Source organism: Etheostoma spectabile, chromosome 5 (assembly GCF_008692095.1).
Source record: "Etheostoma spectabile isolate EspeVRDwgs_2016 chromosome 5, UIUC_Espe_1.0, whole genome shotgun sequence".
Taxonomy (NCBI): domain Eukaryota; kingdom Metazoa; phylum Chordata; class Actinopteri; order Perciformes; family Percidae; genus Etheostoma; species Etheostoma spectabile.
The window spans coordinates 25,893,344-25,908,264 of NC_045737.1; the positions used below are offsets into that span (position 1 = coordinate 25,893,344).

At 39.0% G+C, this 14,921-nt stretch overlaps 2 protein-coding genes across 7 annotated transcripts in view; one reads left to right on the forward strand and one right to left on the reverse strand.

Annotated features, from left to right (window-relative positions):
- LOC116689915 (phosphatidylinositol 3-kinase regulatory subunit alpha) overlaps positions 1–8,326 on the forward strand; it is a 26,020-nt gene extending 17,694 nt beyond the window's left edge. For all 3 annotated transcript variants that reach the window (XM_032516599.1, XM_032516601.1, XM_032516602.1), the window contains 9 exons: positions 246–351; positions 840–938; positions 2,163–2,343; positions 2,433–2,558; positions 3,178–3,320; positions 4,147–4,323; positions 4,411–4,485; positions 5,443–5,613; positions 5,878–8,326. In XM_032516599.1, coding sequence (XP_032372490.1) covers positions 246–351; positions 840–938; positions 2,163–2,343; positions 2,433–2,558; positions 3,178–3,320; positions 4,147–4,323; positions 4,411–4,485; positions 5,443–5,613; positions 5,878–6,067 — 1,268 coding nt within the window. In that variant the 3' untranslated portion in view covers positions 6,068–8,326. The remainder of the gene's footprint in view (positions 1–245; positions 352–839; positions 939–2,162; positions 2,344–2,432; positions 2,559–3,177; positions 3,321–4,146; positions 4,324–4,410; positions 4,486–5,442; positions 5,614–5,877) is intronic.
- Positions 8,327–9,907: 1,581 nt separating this feature from the next.
- The window catches only part of LOC116689890 (protein mono-ADP-ribosyltransferase PARP14), a 25,166-nt gene continuing 20,152 nt past the window's right edge, over positions 9,908–14,921 (reverse strand). For 3 of the 4 annotated variants that reach the window (XM_032516552.1, XM_032516553.1, XM_032516550.1), the window contains exons 17-23: positions 13,786–13,989; positions 13,103–13,221; positions 12,678–12,913; positions 12,308–12,582; positions 11,933–12,075; positions 11,144–11,318; positions 9,908–10,889 (exon numbers count right to left, since the gene is read on the reverse strand). In XM_032516552.1, the coding sequence (XP_032372443.1) occupies positions 10,606–10,889; positions 11,144–11,318; positions 11,933–12,075; positions 12,308–12,582; positions 12,678–12,913; positions 13,103–13,221; positions 13,786–13,989 (1,436 nt within the window). In that variant the 3' untranslated portion in view covers positions 9,908–10,605. The remainder of the gene's footprint in view (positions 10,890–11,143; positions 11,319–11,932; positions 12,076–12,307; positions 12,583–12,677; positions 12,914–13,102; positions 13,222–13,785; positions 13,990–14,921) is intronic. The other variant, XM_032516551.1, reaches the window with a different exon arrangement.

Consider the following 14,921-nt stretch of genomic DNA (forward strand, 5'->3'; position numbering starts at 1 on the left):
CTGATACTGATCAGCCAACACATACACTGATGTATTTGATACATCCGACCGGCCGATATTGGCTTGTCACAGTCGCTCCACTTGCTCCAGTAGTCTTTATTTTAAAATGGACTTTCAGAATGATTGTGTAGATAATTAAAAGCTCTTGTTTGTAATGATTGATTTATCTCACATACACAGACACTGATGAAGAGAACAGCGTTTGATGGCGTTAAATGAGATTTGTGTCTCTCTCTTCGTTGCAGCGTTGCCTCCTAAACCGGTGAAGTCTTCAACTCCAGCACCTTCCTGTAGTTTCAACAACAGTATTTCTCTGCAGGATGCTGAGTGGTACTGGGGAGACATCTCCAGGTAACTAACGCACACATTAATAATGTTAATAATTGTAATGCATTATTAATAATTGAGGTTTGGAATGTTGGGTGGACAAAACAAACATTGTAAAGGTATCACTTTGGGCTGTGACGCCAATTCTCACTATTTTTACAAACCAAAGAAACTATTTGATTTAATGCAGAAAATAATCTTCAGATGAATCCATAATGAAAACAATCATTAGTTAATAGTTCTAAATTAGCTCTACTTGAGCTAACTACAACAGTAAAATCCTGCTTTTACAATAATGCATGAGTAACAATAATCTACGATGACAGGGGACATTTTTATACTTTTAATACTTTACCTACATGACATGCTTATTTCAAAGCCGGACTTTTACTGTAACGAGTATATTTACTGTGTGGTATGAATACTTTTACTGCAGTTAAGCATCTGAATACTTCCTTATTCCTTCTGTCGTGCGTGTGCGTGTGTGCTTGTGCTTGTGTGTGTGCATGCAGAGAGGAGGTTAATGAGAAGCTGAGAGACACAGCTGATGGTACGTTCCTGGTTCGAGACGCCTCCACTAAGATGCACGGAGATTACACTCTGACTTTGAGGTAAATTGCCTTACTCACAACTAAACTGTCCTCCATCAACGTCTTCTCATACACAACCAGGTCTTTAGGTACCAATAAATTTACCAAATATTACATAGAAATGACAGTATATATTTCAAAACACAACATACACAGAAATCTGCATATCATGCCAAAGTTGAGAAGAATTAGAAAGAACCTTTTGTATCTGTAATGCAACATGTCTGCAAGACCTGCACTTGCACTACTTAGTGTCTGAAATGTTCTAAATTCAAGGCCTTATATTGTCTTGGTAACAGTGGAATATTCTATATTGAGAGTTAAATTTTACTTCACATATAAAAGAGGTGACCAAAACAGCTTTTTATGCCTTAGGAAACATCGCCAAAGTAGTGGCCATTCTCTCCCATAAAGATACTGAATAGATTAGATTTTTGCAGTGCTCTGTTTACTTATATTCCAAAACAGTCAATAAAAAAATGTCTGCATATTCAGAACTGTGCTGCTAGACTTTTAAATAAAACAAGGAAGAGAGACCTTTATACCCGGTTTTAGCTTCATCCATTGACTCCCAGTATCGCAGCTTTTGCAGCTATGTCAGAAAATTGTGGAACACCCTTCCAAAAGATGTAGGCTTTGTGAACATTTTTAAGCCATTATTGAAAACCTATTTATTTTACTTGGCATTCTTATTTTCTTTTAATTCTCACATTTGTAATATTCTTTATGGTCTCTGTTTTTAATGTTTATTTATATATTTTTTATCAACGTCTTTTTCCTGGTTTTAATGTCTTACAGTATTTTATTGTAAAGCACTAAGCTACTTGTATGAAAAGGGCTCTATAAATTAAAGTTTATTATTAATTTATTGATGACATTGGTTTAATATTATATTTGATTCTAAATTGAAAGCTGTAGTCAGTCTGGTAATTTGTAAATATTTAAGAATAAATAACATGTTTGTATGTTATTATTGTATTATGCTGCTAACATCAGATTCTCATTTGCTATATCAGAAAATGATGAGATGTCAAAATCTTTTTATGTTATATGTAGCTTAATTTTGCAAATATTTCATTAGAGTACAGTTGTTTATGATTGTGTGTGCAGATCAAAACTCGTACATCTCATAGTCACCTGAGTCCTGTCTGATGTCAGACATCAGTTTGAATGGAATTGATGATGATGATGAGGGATGGATGGATGGTTTGGTTTAATGGGCAAATGTTCTCTGACCACCTTCAGGAAAGGAGGCAACAACAAACTGATAAAGATCTTCCACCGGGAGGGAAAGTACGGCTTCTCCGACCCTTTGACGTTCAGCTCAGTGGTGGAGCTGATCAACCATTACCGCCACGAGTCCCTCGCCCAGTACAACCCCAAACTGGACGTCAAGCTGCTCTACCCGGTCTCCAAACACCAGCAGGTCCGTCCATTATTTGAACCCACTGGCTGTGTGTTTTTTTCAGTTTTGCCGTCGTCTGATTGGATGTTGTTGTTGTTGTTGTTGTTTAGGACCAGGTGGTGAAGGAGGACAGTATTGAAGCTGTGGGGAAGAAGCTCCATGAGTATCACCTGCAGTACCAGGAGAAGAACCGAGAGTATGACAGACTGTATGAGGAGTACACCAGAACCTCGCAGGTACGCAACAGTACACTACGATACTGCACTCTGCTACTTCAACATCAGGCTTCCTCAGACAGATGTTAGATATACACCTCTGCTTCTATTGTTGCCTCACATAAAGCAATAAAGGAAGAAAGATAAAACACAAACACACAATAATAATAAAAAAAAAAAGACTGATCATTAAAAGTAAAAAGTAAAAACAAGCAGAACAATAACTGGTATTACATATTCATTTGTTTAAATATGTTTATGTAATACCACAGTGTCGGTTCCAAGTAAAAGTAAAAACTTTACTTTGGTAGAAATGAAAAAGTATTAGCGTCAAACTATACTTAGAGTACCAAAATTAAAAGTACTTACTATGCAGAATAATATATATTATATTATAACGGGTATTGATGCATTGTGTTCATCACTCTAATGTTGCAGCTGAGAAATGTGGAGCTCATTTGTAGTTTAATCCATAATAATACATCATTATTTATCAGTTGATTATATTTAGTTTTAATAATCTAAATCTGTAAAGTAAGTAATGAAATGGTAGTAGTGGAGTAGAAGCAAAAAGTAGTAAAGAATGGAAATACTCAAGTACAAGTACCTCATATTTGTACCCTCCCCTCTCCCCCCTCAGGAGATCCAGATGAAGAGGACGGCCATCGAGGCGTTCAACGAGACCATAAAGATCTTCGAGGAGCAGTGTCAGACTCAGGAGCGCTTCAGCAAAGAGTACATCGAGAAGTTTCGCCGAGAGGGCAACGACAAGGAGATTCAGAGGTAGGTTGTGTTGCCATGGCAACTGACAGAGACCTTTTTTAAAACACAACTACACATGTGAAGGAGCCCAAGTTGCCATGGCAATTTGAAAAATGTTTTTTTTTGTCTAGTCAGATCGCCCTGCAAGTGTCCCTGTAAGTTTGAAGGCACAAACGCACTAAAAGCGTCTCTCACACGCATGTTTTGAAGTACACCTATTGTTTTATTTTAAATAATTTTATATTCAAGCGCCTTGTTGCCCAAAATACAAAGAACCAATACCAGTGTTTTAAACACTATTATTTTGACAGTCAGTCATAACAGGAATATATATATATATATATATATATATATATATATATATATATATATATATATATATATATATATATATATATATATATATATATATATATATATATATATATACATAACAATTACTTTAAGAAAACTTTTTTTTTTTAATGTGATAAAGTCCTATTTTGCATCATAAAAGGTAATTCAACGTTACTTATTTGGATGTGAAAACATTGTATTCTAGCCTTCTGTATGGTTCTCCACAAACTACCATCTGCTCCTGCTCAGTTTGAAGGAAGGTTACATGATTGAGGAAGAAACCCAATGATATCGATGATGCTATGCTAAAAACGTCAGAGAAGAAGCTTATTAGTCTTATCTGTGTTTGAGAATAACATTTGCCAACAGCTAAACACCAAAACTCCACATCAAATGAAGTATGCAAATGTGTGTTTGGATTTTGAAAAACAGCCTAAGAGAAGAACGTTTGGATTGTTTGAAGTACACCTCACTCTCTGTTTAATAGACAAGATTTTGCGTCTTTTTAAAGGATCATGGAGAACTATGACAAGCTGAAGTCTCGGATCAGTGAGATCGTGGACAGTAAGCGTCACCTGGAGGTGGACCTGAAGAAACAGGCCGCAGACTACAGAGAGATTGACAAGAAGATGAACAGCATCAAACCAGACCTGATCCAGCTCCGCAAGACCAGGGACCAGTACCTCATGTAAGATAAACACACACTCAGAAACACAAGAAAGCTGCATGGTACAACACAGCAATTATACTTACTACTGTGTACTCTGTGTTTCAGGTGGTTGACTCAGAAAGGAGTTCGTCAGAGGAAACTCAACGAGTGGCTCGGTCTGAAGAACGAAACCACAGAGGAGTAAGTGTGATAAACTGTATCTGGATGGTTGAGATTTTTGAGATTCCTTACTTTGGTGCCCCCCAGTGGTGGCAGCAGGGATGGCAGTGCACTGCCACCTCCAAATTGTGTTTGACAGAAAACACAGTGTAACTACTTTGTGTATTTTTTACTTTGATGTTTGTATTTGCAGGATTGGGCAGTACATTAACATCTGTACAGCAGCCAGTGTGTGAAACTATTCGTTATTATTGGCATTACTGTGAATACTGTGAGGCAAATGTAAACTAGAGCTGAAACAAGTAGTCAATTTAATCAATTTGCAAAAGAAAATAAGTATTTTTGACCACAGGTTCAAATTATTCAAGCAAAAATGCAACAGCAAAAAAAGTCAGATTTTCAGCTTTTGTCTTCTGGCATATAAAGTGAATATCTTTACATTCTTTTAGCTTTAAGAAGTTGTGGTGGACCTTTTCCACTACATTTTATAGACTGAACAATACATCTAGAAATTAAAGGTGCAACTCCAATCAGCACACTTTTACCCTGGCTTTCCAACTGAGAAAGAGAAGAACAACACTATTTTCCGTTCCCTATACTGTATAAAGGGGAAGGCAGTGGGAGCGAGAGGGATTGTAAATCTGGCACATGCTAACTTTCTGAAGGATCACTGACAAGAAGGATGTATTTGTTTAGGTCTTATGTTCAAATATCAACATTCTTTCTCCAGAATTGCTGACTCCACTTCTAACGGACTAAATGATAAATTACCATGCAATCAGCACAGTGCTCTGGTCACCATTAGCATATTTATTTTGTTGAGCCACCAGAGGGCGACTTTCAACCTGTAAACACAGAACCAGCGTCTTGTCTGTTCTTAAGCCACAATAGTAATATTAATAGTATGATAATGTGTAAGCTTGTTGTCCCCTGCTAACATGTACTCTGTGCACCCCCCTCCCGTCCCCCCTCCCTCAGTGAGTACAGCATGGTGGAGGATGAAGAGGACCTTCCTCATCATGATGAGCGTCTGTGGCGTCTTGGAAACATCAACCGCATTCAGGCCGAGTCTTTGCTCCGCGGAAAGAGAGACGGGACCTTCCTGGTCCGAGACAGCAGCAAGCCGGGCTGCTACGCCTGCTCTGTGGTGTAAGACTCAACAGATTACCTATTTATGTTGTTTGCTTATTGGTTCAACAATTGGATGATGGGCATTAGTTTTAGATATGTAGTGATTTTCTTTTTTTTTTTTTTTTTTTTTTTTTTTTTTTTTTTTTTTTACATCAAATGTTTTCTTCTTTTTTATTTATTTTTTTTAGTCGTATTTAATTCTGTGTTGATTTCAGGAAGCTCCTCTGGATTTAACAAACACCTGTGTGATTTGTCTAATCTCTGTGTCTCTGTCTCCCTCAGTGTGGACGGAGAGGTGAAACACTGCGTCATCAACAAAACCGGCACCGGTTTCGGTTTTGCGGAGCCCTACAACCTGTACGGCTCTCTGAAGGAGCTGGTGCTGCACTACCAGCACACCTCACTGGTCCAACACAATGACTCGCTCAACGTCACGCTGGCCTTCCCTGTCTACAGCCAGCAGAGACGGTGACCCGCCTGGCCCCTACCGCCATCCCAGACCCGCTGCAGAACCACAACGGGCCCACGTCACACATTTAATGTTTCAAGCTTTGCAGGATAACTCAGCACAACAGCGACACCCTCGACATCGAGAAATCTGTTCAATTTGTAGAGACTTTTATATACCGTCCTGGTGCTGCGGATCTCAGTGTGTACAGTTCAGTACACTGAAGATGTATTTTTAGTTAAATGCTTGGTTACATCCTGTAGGAGTGGTGACAATTCAAAACTATTATTTTACCGTGAACATGGAGCTTTGGCTTCCTGTGAGGGGGGGGAAAAAACAAGCAGCTCCACCCAATTCTCAGTAAAGATCCAGAGTAAAAAAAGACAGTTCAGTTAAAAATAGTTCAGTTATTGAGCTGATTTGGTGCCGAAGATCAACTTGAGGTTTGGGATCGCATGAGAACCGTTTTAGTTTGTTCTGAAAGATTTAAGCTTCGCTACATCAGAAAGAAATGAAGGTAAGAGTTTCCCTTAAAGACAATTAGAAAGACATTCCTCCTTTTTAAGTTTATTGCAGGACACAACGTATATATATTCAATTAAGTACTTTGCAATGATACCAAATGATTTGGACACCTCTAAGAAACTGTTTTAAAACCTACATTAAACATTATTTAGATGGATATAATGAACTACTGTTTATAGTATCTTGTTAAAGGTTAATAAATAGTTTGTAAAGCATCTATTATTATTTAGCTATTATCACTGCACAAAGGATCAATCATCTCTTTTATAGAGCACCAAAAAAAGGATTTAATGGGGCCAAATTAATGATTTATAAACCACTTATTGATCATTAACTAATTATGAAAAGCATTAGTTGCCATATCATTTTATTCATCAAAATGTTTATAGATGCTTTACGAAACAATTAACATTGACAAAGTATTTACTACATTTATTAATCCACAAAACTCCTGATACATTAACATAAATGATAACATTACTATTAATTGGTAAATATAAACCATTAACATGACCATTAACTTATCTATGATGGTTATTATAAATTGTTAACAAAGTGAAAAGTAAAGTGAAAAGCGCTCAAACGGTTTTTAGGTTTTAAAAAAAGGTTCTACCAAGAGGCCTGTTCAGATTTATCTACCTTATGACCACGAATGGTTCAGGCTCGTTCTGAGACGCGTTCCATGTGATCACAAACCTGGTGTGAGTTGATACTCCGACTGGCGCTCCCAGTTTAATTTCCGTTTCCTGTCTGAGGAGAAACGAGGTGCTGAAATGTCATGTTTTGTCTTGTGGAGGTCAGAGCTGGATCGATGGACTTCTCCTTTAATCTGAACTGCTGATCCAGCACACTTCAACAGAACAGAACTACGGACGGATGATGATGATGATGATGATGATGATGATGATGATGTCAAAGACAAAATGGTGGACAATCCAGAGAGGCTTCTCTTGCATAAACACTGTGAGTTACTGAACGAGGTTTAAAATGAGGGCGAACCGACTGACCCGTATTTTTATAAATTGGGAGAGAAATAAACCAGAAACCTTTGTCATCCAAAAACCCGCCCCCCGAAACCCCTTCCCTCAATCCCCACCCCAAAAGATCCCAGCGGGGTTTTTCAAGGTCCAGTTTCTTCAGGCTTTGTTGAGTCATAGAGTGTTAGAGACTCTTTTGCTATAAAGTGTCGTTTAATTTTGCAGAGCGGAGGAATGATTCTTCAACTCTTTCATTTCAATAAACGTCTGGCAGCACAAAGATTTACTCCTGCTGGATGGAAACTCTCAAAATCAGGAATGGCAAGAACTGGATCTTTCTGGATCTACTCCTCTAAATTCTCAAGAACTCGTGGTGTCGACGCTCAGCTGATCACAAATTACAATTCTTATCTTTATGGATTACATTTTTTGTTCCTTTTTTTGTGTGTGCATTTGGACACACGGTTTCCTTTAAACCAGGTACATGAGCTGAAACTATCTGCAAGGATTCTGAAAGTATTACATTTGTTGTCATGGTAACCACCTGGTAACTTTTTGAAGTTTGAATCTTTATTCCACACGTTGAATCGTTTTTGGAAACTGTTTATCATGTTTCTAATTTGTTTGGAAATATCCTGAAGTTTTCATTTACCATTTCCACAAAAGTCCTGTTTTTTCATTCTGACATTAAAACCAAACTAGTGAACACAAACAAGAATCTGTAACAGGAGACTTTGAGAAGTTGTGAGAACTGATGAATAAAACATTTGGTTTGAATGTCTGAAGGCTTATTGTTTCAAACTAAATCTGAAGACGCAAAGACGAATATTCATCAACAGATATTTCCTTTATTTCGTGTGTGTGTGTGTGTGTCTCAAAATTATATCAAATTAAGAGAGATGAGAATCCCAGCGTGTCAAAGTCATAGTATAGTATGTATCTGCTGCAACAAGCTCATTTGCACCTGGATGTCGGTGGTGGTGCTGTGCAAATCCCGTTTTTATGTCCCCAGTGCATTCAACACCATCCAGCCACTGTTACTAGGTGAGAAGCTGCTGCTGATGGATGTTTGTGCGTCCAGTCCCCTGGATCACTGACCACCTGACAAACAGACTCCAGTTTGTCCATCTGGACTGTGTTTTATTTGATGTGGTGAGTGGTACGGGGGCTCCACAGAGGACTGTGCTGTCTCTTTTTCTGCTCACCTTATACACCACCAACTTTCCGTACATCTGTTATGTTACCTAGAGGTGTTTTCTGATGACAGCAGTTGTTTGGTGTCTAAGGAATGGACAGGAGGAAGAGTCTACCAGTCTGTTGTGGCCAGCGCTCCGTTCTCCTCCGCCATCTGCTGGGGCAGCAGTATTTGAGCCAGTGACACAGACAGACTGAACCAACTGATATGGAAGGCTGGCTCCGTCATTGGCTGCTAAACAGGAGACATTTGGAGCTGTGGAGAAGAAGGTCACTGAAGGACAACGCTCTCCACCTAACACTGGTCCACCAAAGGAGCACCTTCTACAAGAGGATTTGACAGCTTTAAAGGTCCACGGACCATTACAAAAGAATCATTCCTGCCACATTCTATCAAACTATAGGCCTACAAAAAAATGAAAGCTGTGTGAGAGATAACAGTCATCACACAGGAGTGTGACTATATTCCCACAGCCCTATGTTCCCACATTTCCTTTTTCATAAATTTGTATCAGATTTTATCTCCCTAACCCTAAACATTTTTGTGGAAGGGTAGGGCTTAAATTGAAGGGAAACATAAGAACACAAAACCTAATTTTGAAAATGTCCTAGAAATGTGGGAACATACGGCTTTGGGACCATTGGGCTGACTCCTTCCTGCATGTCTTTACACAAACAGCTGACTGCAAACCTTAAGTGTAGCAGAAATCCAAACAGCTACAGGCAGCTCACCTCGTCCTTAGCTTCAATATCTTATGTCCCAAACATTTGGTGACTTTACAAATGAGATGGGTTTTTAAATAATTTTGCCTTGGTAAGTGGAAAAAGGTAGCCTATGCAATATCTGGTTAATTTTACCAGCAAGAAAGAAACTATAAAAGCGATAATTTGCGTAAACATGTTAATGTTATTACAGTTTTTCTCAATTGCTTAAATACTATAACCAGACTTTTGAACTAAAATTTCAAAACAATAGCACCATTTATCAAAAAGCACATCCATTTTTCTGAAGTATAACACTATTCCTGTTTTGACATGGTTCAGATTTGTTGAACTGTCACTGCAAAACTATGGGACGCAGCTTTGGATGATGTTTAGGCCATTCTAGTTGACCATGCCTGCATACTCTCCCTTAATAAACCTGGTAAGGGTTTTCCTTTTTTGGTGCGGTATGAAGTATGAGCATGAACATTATATCCATCTTCACCTCCTCCAGGCCATGGAAGAAGCCTGCCTAGACAAGTTATACGTGCCCCTCGGTGCAGGTACTTTCACCAGTTTGTAAGACTATGTTGCAGTGTTTGTACGTTTTTGAGGGCTTGTGTGTCATGTCTGAAGGCAAAGTTTTCAGCAAGATTGAATGGTTTTGAGTAGAGAGCTTCATTTTGACCTGAAAATAGGAAATTTGGGGAATTGGGTGAAAAGTTATGAAGTTCTGAATTTGTGTTTTGAGATAAGCAGGCATAATTTCAAGAAATGTGTTTAAGCAATCAGAAAAAACTGTAGTAAATCAGCTAAGAGAATTTCACAAATCTTTGCAGTGATCCTTTAATAAAAGGCATTTCAGATTATATTCTATTAAAAGAAATACAATAAATGTGACAAATGTCAGATGAAGGAAGCTTTTGTTTTGTCATTTTCTCGCCAACTTTAATCCTTTCTTTTCATTTACACGTAGTGGGTGAAAGCAAATCAAAAAAATGGAAAGTGCCCCTTGACGAAATAATATGCAATGTTACAATATTAGGCTACAAAATAATTTGAAATTGTTTGTGAGGAGTCAATTGGGAATTCAAACTAAAACACAAATAATACAATTTTCATGACATATTCATCAGAAATAAAACAGTGTAATCATAGCTTCATTCATGTAAATGTGATCAGGTATTCTGGGTATGCCTGAATGTCATTAAAGACTACAAAAATGGTTGGATTGGTTTGGTTATCTGCAACACTGTCATACAGGTCTGCAGCATTCCTGGAGTTCTTGGAGGGCGGGGTTATCATGCCTGCTCTTCCCTGGGTGAAGTCTCCGATCAGCACCCTGGCCACGTACACGCGTTTGTGACCTTTGACATCGGGTTTGGCGTAGCCTTGTGCTGAGTAGACCGGGTCTACTGCAAAGTAAGATCCATTGCCGTACATCGCACCTACAGTGGAAAATAGGGGATCCCCAGACTGTATTAATAAATGAATACATCAAATATAGTGTTTGTTTGTTTGGTAAGAAGACTGCTGCTCCACTAGTTGAATCCATGAAACTTGAAGCGATTGTTTAAATATAATTTTGTGGTAGTGACATATTGTTGCACTGTGTAACTTTACCTTACAATCATGAACAAAGAAATATGTTACGTTACGATACAAAAAAAAAATCTATTATTTTTAAATATTCTTCGGTTACCATGTGCTCCGGCGTAGCTGCGGTTGAAGCCTTGTTTGTTGATGAGATCAATGGAGGATGCTCCGGTGCCGTGGAACAGCACCCTCTCGTTGTTTGTGTGCTTGTTCTTCACCTCCATTTGTTTCTTCATCAGCTGGTAGCTCTGCCACAGTGTCGTGTTTTGGACTCGTTCAATCTGCCAACACAGTTGTAACACATGACTCATTCTCGCTGTATTGGCTGCTTGATTTTTTAAAATTTGCTTGTGTTTTCTTTTAGTGTGACCCAAGGTGAAAATTATTCCTTTTTTTTTGTTTTTCTGAAGTTGCAAATAGGCCTGCACGATTAATCGTTTTAAAATCGCAATCACGATTCACCCTGTTCACAATTTCATTTTTAAATAACTTTTAATTTTTTTTCTTATTTTTAATGACTTGGATTCTCATTTAATTTTACGAGCCGACTTCATCACAAACGCTACTACTTTTTACTGTGAGTTTTAAACATAGACTGTATAAACTAGGTTTTAAAGCGCTGCAATGCTCTCCCTTCTCTTCATTGAAGCCTCTATGTTCACAGGCTTGTGGTGATGACCAATGGGCTATATGTGCCCAAAAAAAAATCTAGGTTTGGTACTGCCAAATTGTTTTATCATGGTTCATGTGTGCAATAAACATTACACTTTGTGAGAAAAAAATCGTGGCAAAGAATCGTGATATTAATTCTAAGCAAAAAAAAATAATCGTGATTTGTATTTTCCCCCCTAATCGCGCCGGTCTAGTTGCAAAGCATATCCGAAACTGAACATACACTGATAATTTTTGCAGCAAGCCCGGTCTTTGTTAGCTCCGTCACCACATCGTTGTATTCCTTGGATCCCAGAGTCAGAGGAACCCGTTTGAGGAGGTCGCCTTTCATGTCTTCCCAATTTGATGGCAGATCAGCGTCACCTTCAAAGAAAATCATAAGAATGTTTGTTTTTAAGGTAAGCTACTGTACAGTTTTACAAACCTGTGTCTTATATTTTTTACGGTTCCATTCATATCACTGCTTAGGTATTGTATAGTAAAGTGGATCTCTGAGGCTTGTGCTTCTATTCTCATATATTTTTTCTATTATCAGCTCAGTGTGAAACAGGACTTTTTTTATGAAAATGGAGGAAGTAAAACAGACGAAATCCCTCACCTTTCACCTCTTTTCTATGTAGCTCTATTTCTTTACGGCCATTTGCTGACACTGCTTTTCTAAGCATTACTTGAGCATGGTACTTCTCGTTGTTGATCTTGATAGCCACACTTTGTTGTTTCTTCTCCAGAGCCTCTTCCAGGTGGAGGTTGGTGTAAATGTCCAAGGGCACCATCACCCCACTGCTGATCTCAAATTGCCACTCTACCAGTCCACTCAGCAGCAAGGCCTTGCTCTTCAAGTTCTCAGACCTCTCCACCTTGCGGATGATGTCCCTGATTGTCAGAAAAAAAGGAATATGCTGACATTTGGTACACAGGACTGAAGCTTTGCTGCATATTTGTTCTCCTCAATGAATTCATTTGCTGACCTGACTGCAGACTCAGCGGTGTGGACGTCTCTGGTCAGACCCTCCAGGTGGATGTTGGACTCCTGGTCCTCCATCCCTCGGTTCAGACGGATGCTAACTGTCAGTTTCCTCTGCAAGGCATTTAGCTGGTCCAAGTCGGCCTGTGACAGCTGACTGATGTACTGGTCTGTGATGGTTCTCTCCGCTTGCTCGGCCACAATCAGCTCCTCAACCCTTTTCTTAGCCTGACTCACAGTCTGCAGTGGTGGGGTAACAGTTGTGGAGTTCGGTTACAAACCAGCATCACTACAAGAACATTTTCCTATTGTTATACTTAACTTCTCTCATGTTTTCTGCTTGTGTGAGTGAGTGACTGACTGGCCTCAAGAATCAAGAGATCCTTTCAAAGCAAAGAGCTAAACCTAAGTAAATAATTGCATGTTCACCATGTCATTGTCGGCACACAACTGGAACACTGTGGGCTCAAACTCCTCTCTCTCCAGAAACAGGTCCTCTGTGTTGGGTCGCTCCTCACCAAGTCCCATAAAAAACGAAGTGACACTGTCTAAAATAAAGTAAAACAACAAACAGTTTTTTTAAGATTATTATTTTGGGTTTTCTCACCTTTAATGGACAGGACAGCTTGTTGAGAAAGGAGAGAGAGAGAGGGGGAAGACATGCAGATAAATGTCACAGGTCAGACTCAAACCCTGGACCTCTGCGTCGAGGCATAAACCTCTATGTATACGGGTGCCTGCGCTACCAACTGAGCCAACTCAGCCACCAAACAGTGTAATTTACTAGGGTGTGTTAAGTATTAAAATATTCAAAAGATGATTCTGTTTTGTTCTTATAGTCAGCAAGTTCAAGAGTTATCTGAATACACAAAGAAGTACTTGTTGTTGAGTGTGTATGTCACAGCCTGATATATCTTCTTCCTCTGTGTTGTACTGAGTGACATGTTTCTTCATTCCCATGAACAGGAGATTGTGACAATAAACATTTTTATTAATTAATTTCTGAGAAAGAAATAACAGAATAATGCCTAAGAGCAAACTAGATTAAAACAATCAGGAAGAAATGATGAAAAATAATCACACTTCTAGAGTAGGTGGAGTTTACTAAATACCTTTGAACCTGGTAAAGACGCCCTTCGCCTCCACCTGCTCTCCCTCTCTCTTCTTCATGCTCTTGTGAAACTCCGTCATCATGACTGTCTGGAAGATCAGGATCTTTACACTGCAAACGAACCTCGGTTGCTTCTTCCGCACAAAGTCCACCACCCCATCCACCATGGCGTCTGCCACCGCCGATGGGTCGGCCCCTCCCTGACCTAACAGGCAGACAAGGACCGGTGATGATGATGATGATGATGATGATGATGATTATGATGAGAGGATTGACATAGTCTGTGAACCATGATGTACACTAGACTAAGGGCCCTTAGCACCCAGCGCAACTGACTTTGTACACTAACACATGTATCATTCCTATTTTGCACCTGACGCACAGCTGACTTTTCCATCCACAGACTGACACTGGTAAATTAGGGAATGAACTTGTGCTCCCAGGGGCGGTTTGGTTAAAAGAGGAGGCGTGTTCCGGCGCAAACGTTCCCTGGTGCTATTTTAAAGTTTCACAAAACAATTCTGCTACAGACCCGGAAAAACCTAGTTTGAAGTCAGTGCCGCGTTATTCAGATGCTATTTTAAGGGTGGATGCTTGGCCGTAATCTAGGGTGTGCAGACTGCGCATACACTTTGCTTCTCTCATTTCACAGACCCAGCAGTTCCCATTTTTGCAAACCACACATAATTACAAGGAAAAATATGACCTTGTTTTACACATTTCCATGAATCGTGGATGTGTGGATGACATAAATTAGGAACTATTAGAGGAAAGGGGATATGATGTTGAACTGCATGTGCCGATGCCAATTAACCCAAATGTCCCAGAGAGAGAAGAGCTGCATCGTCTATGGTGAGGTAATCTTGGTCTAATGTTAGACTACATTGCAAAATTATCACCATCAGTGTTGGGAGTAACGTACAAAAGCAACGCAATTACAGTAATGTATTCCTTTTGGCTGTAACGGAGTAATATAACGCATTACTAATTACATTTCGGTAATATTATACTCATTATAATCTTAGTAAAGCGAGTTACAACGCATTTTAATACAACATTTAGTTTTTGTTTTTTTAAGAATAGAATAAGAATAAATAAATACCATACCACCATACTATGCCTTTAGTGGATTGGCTT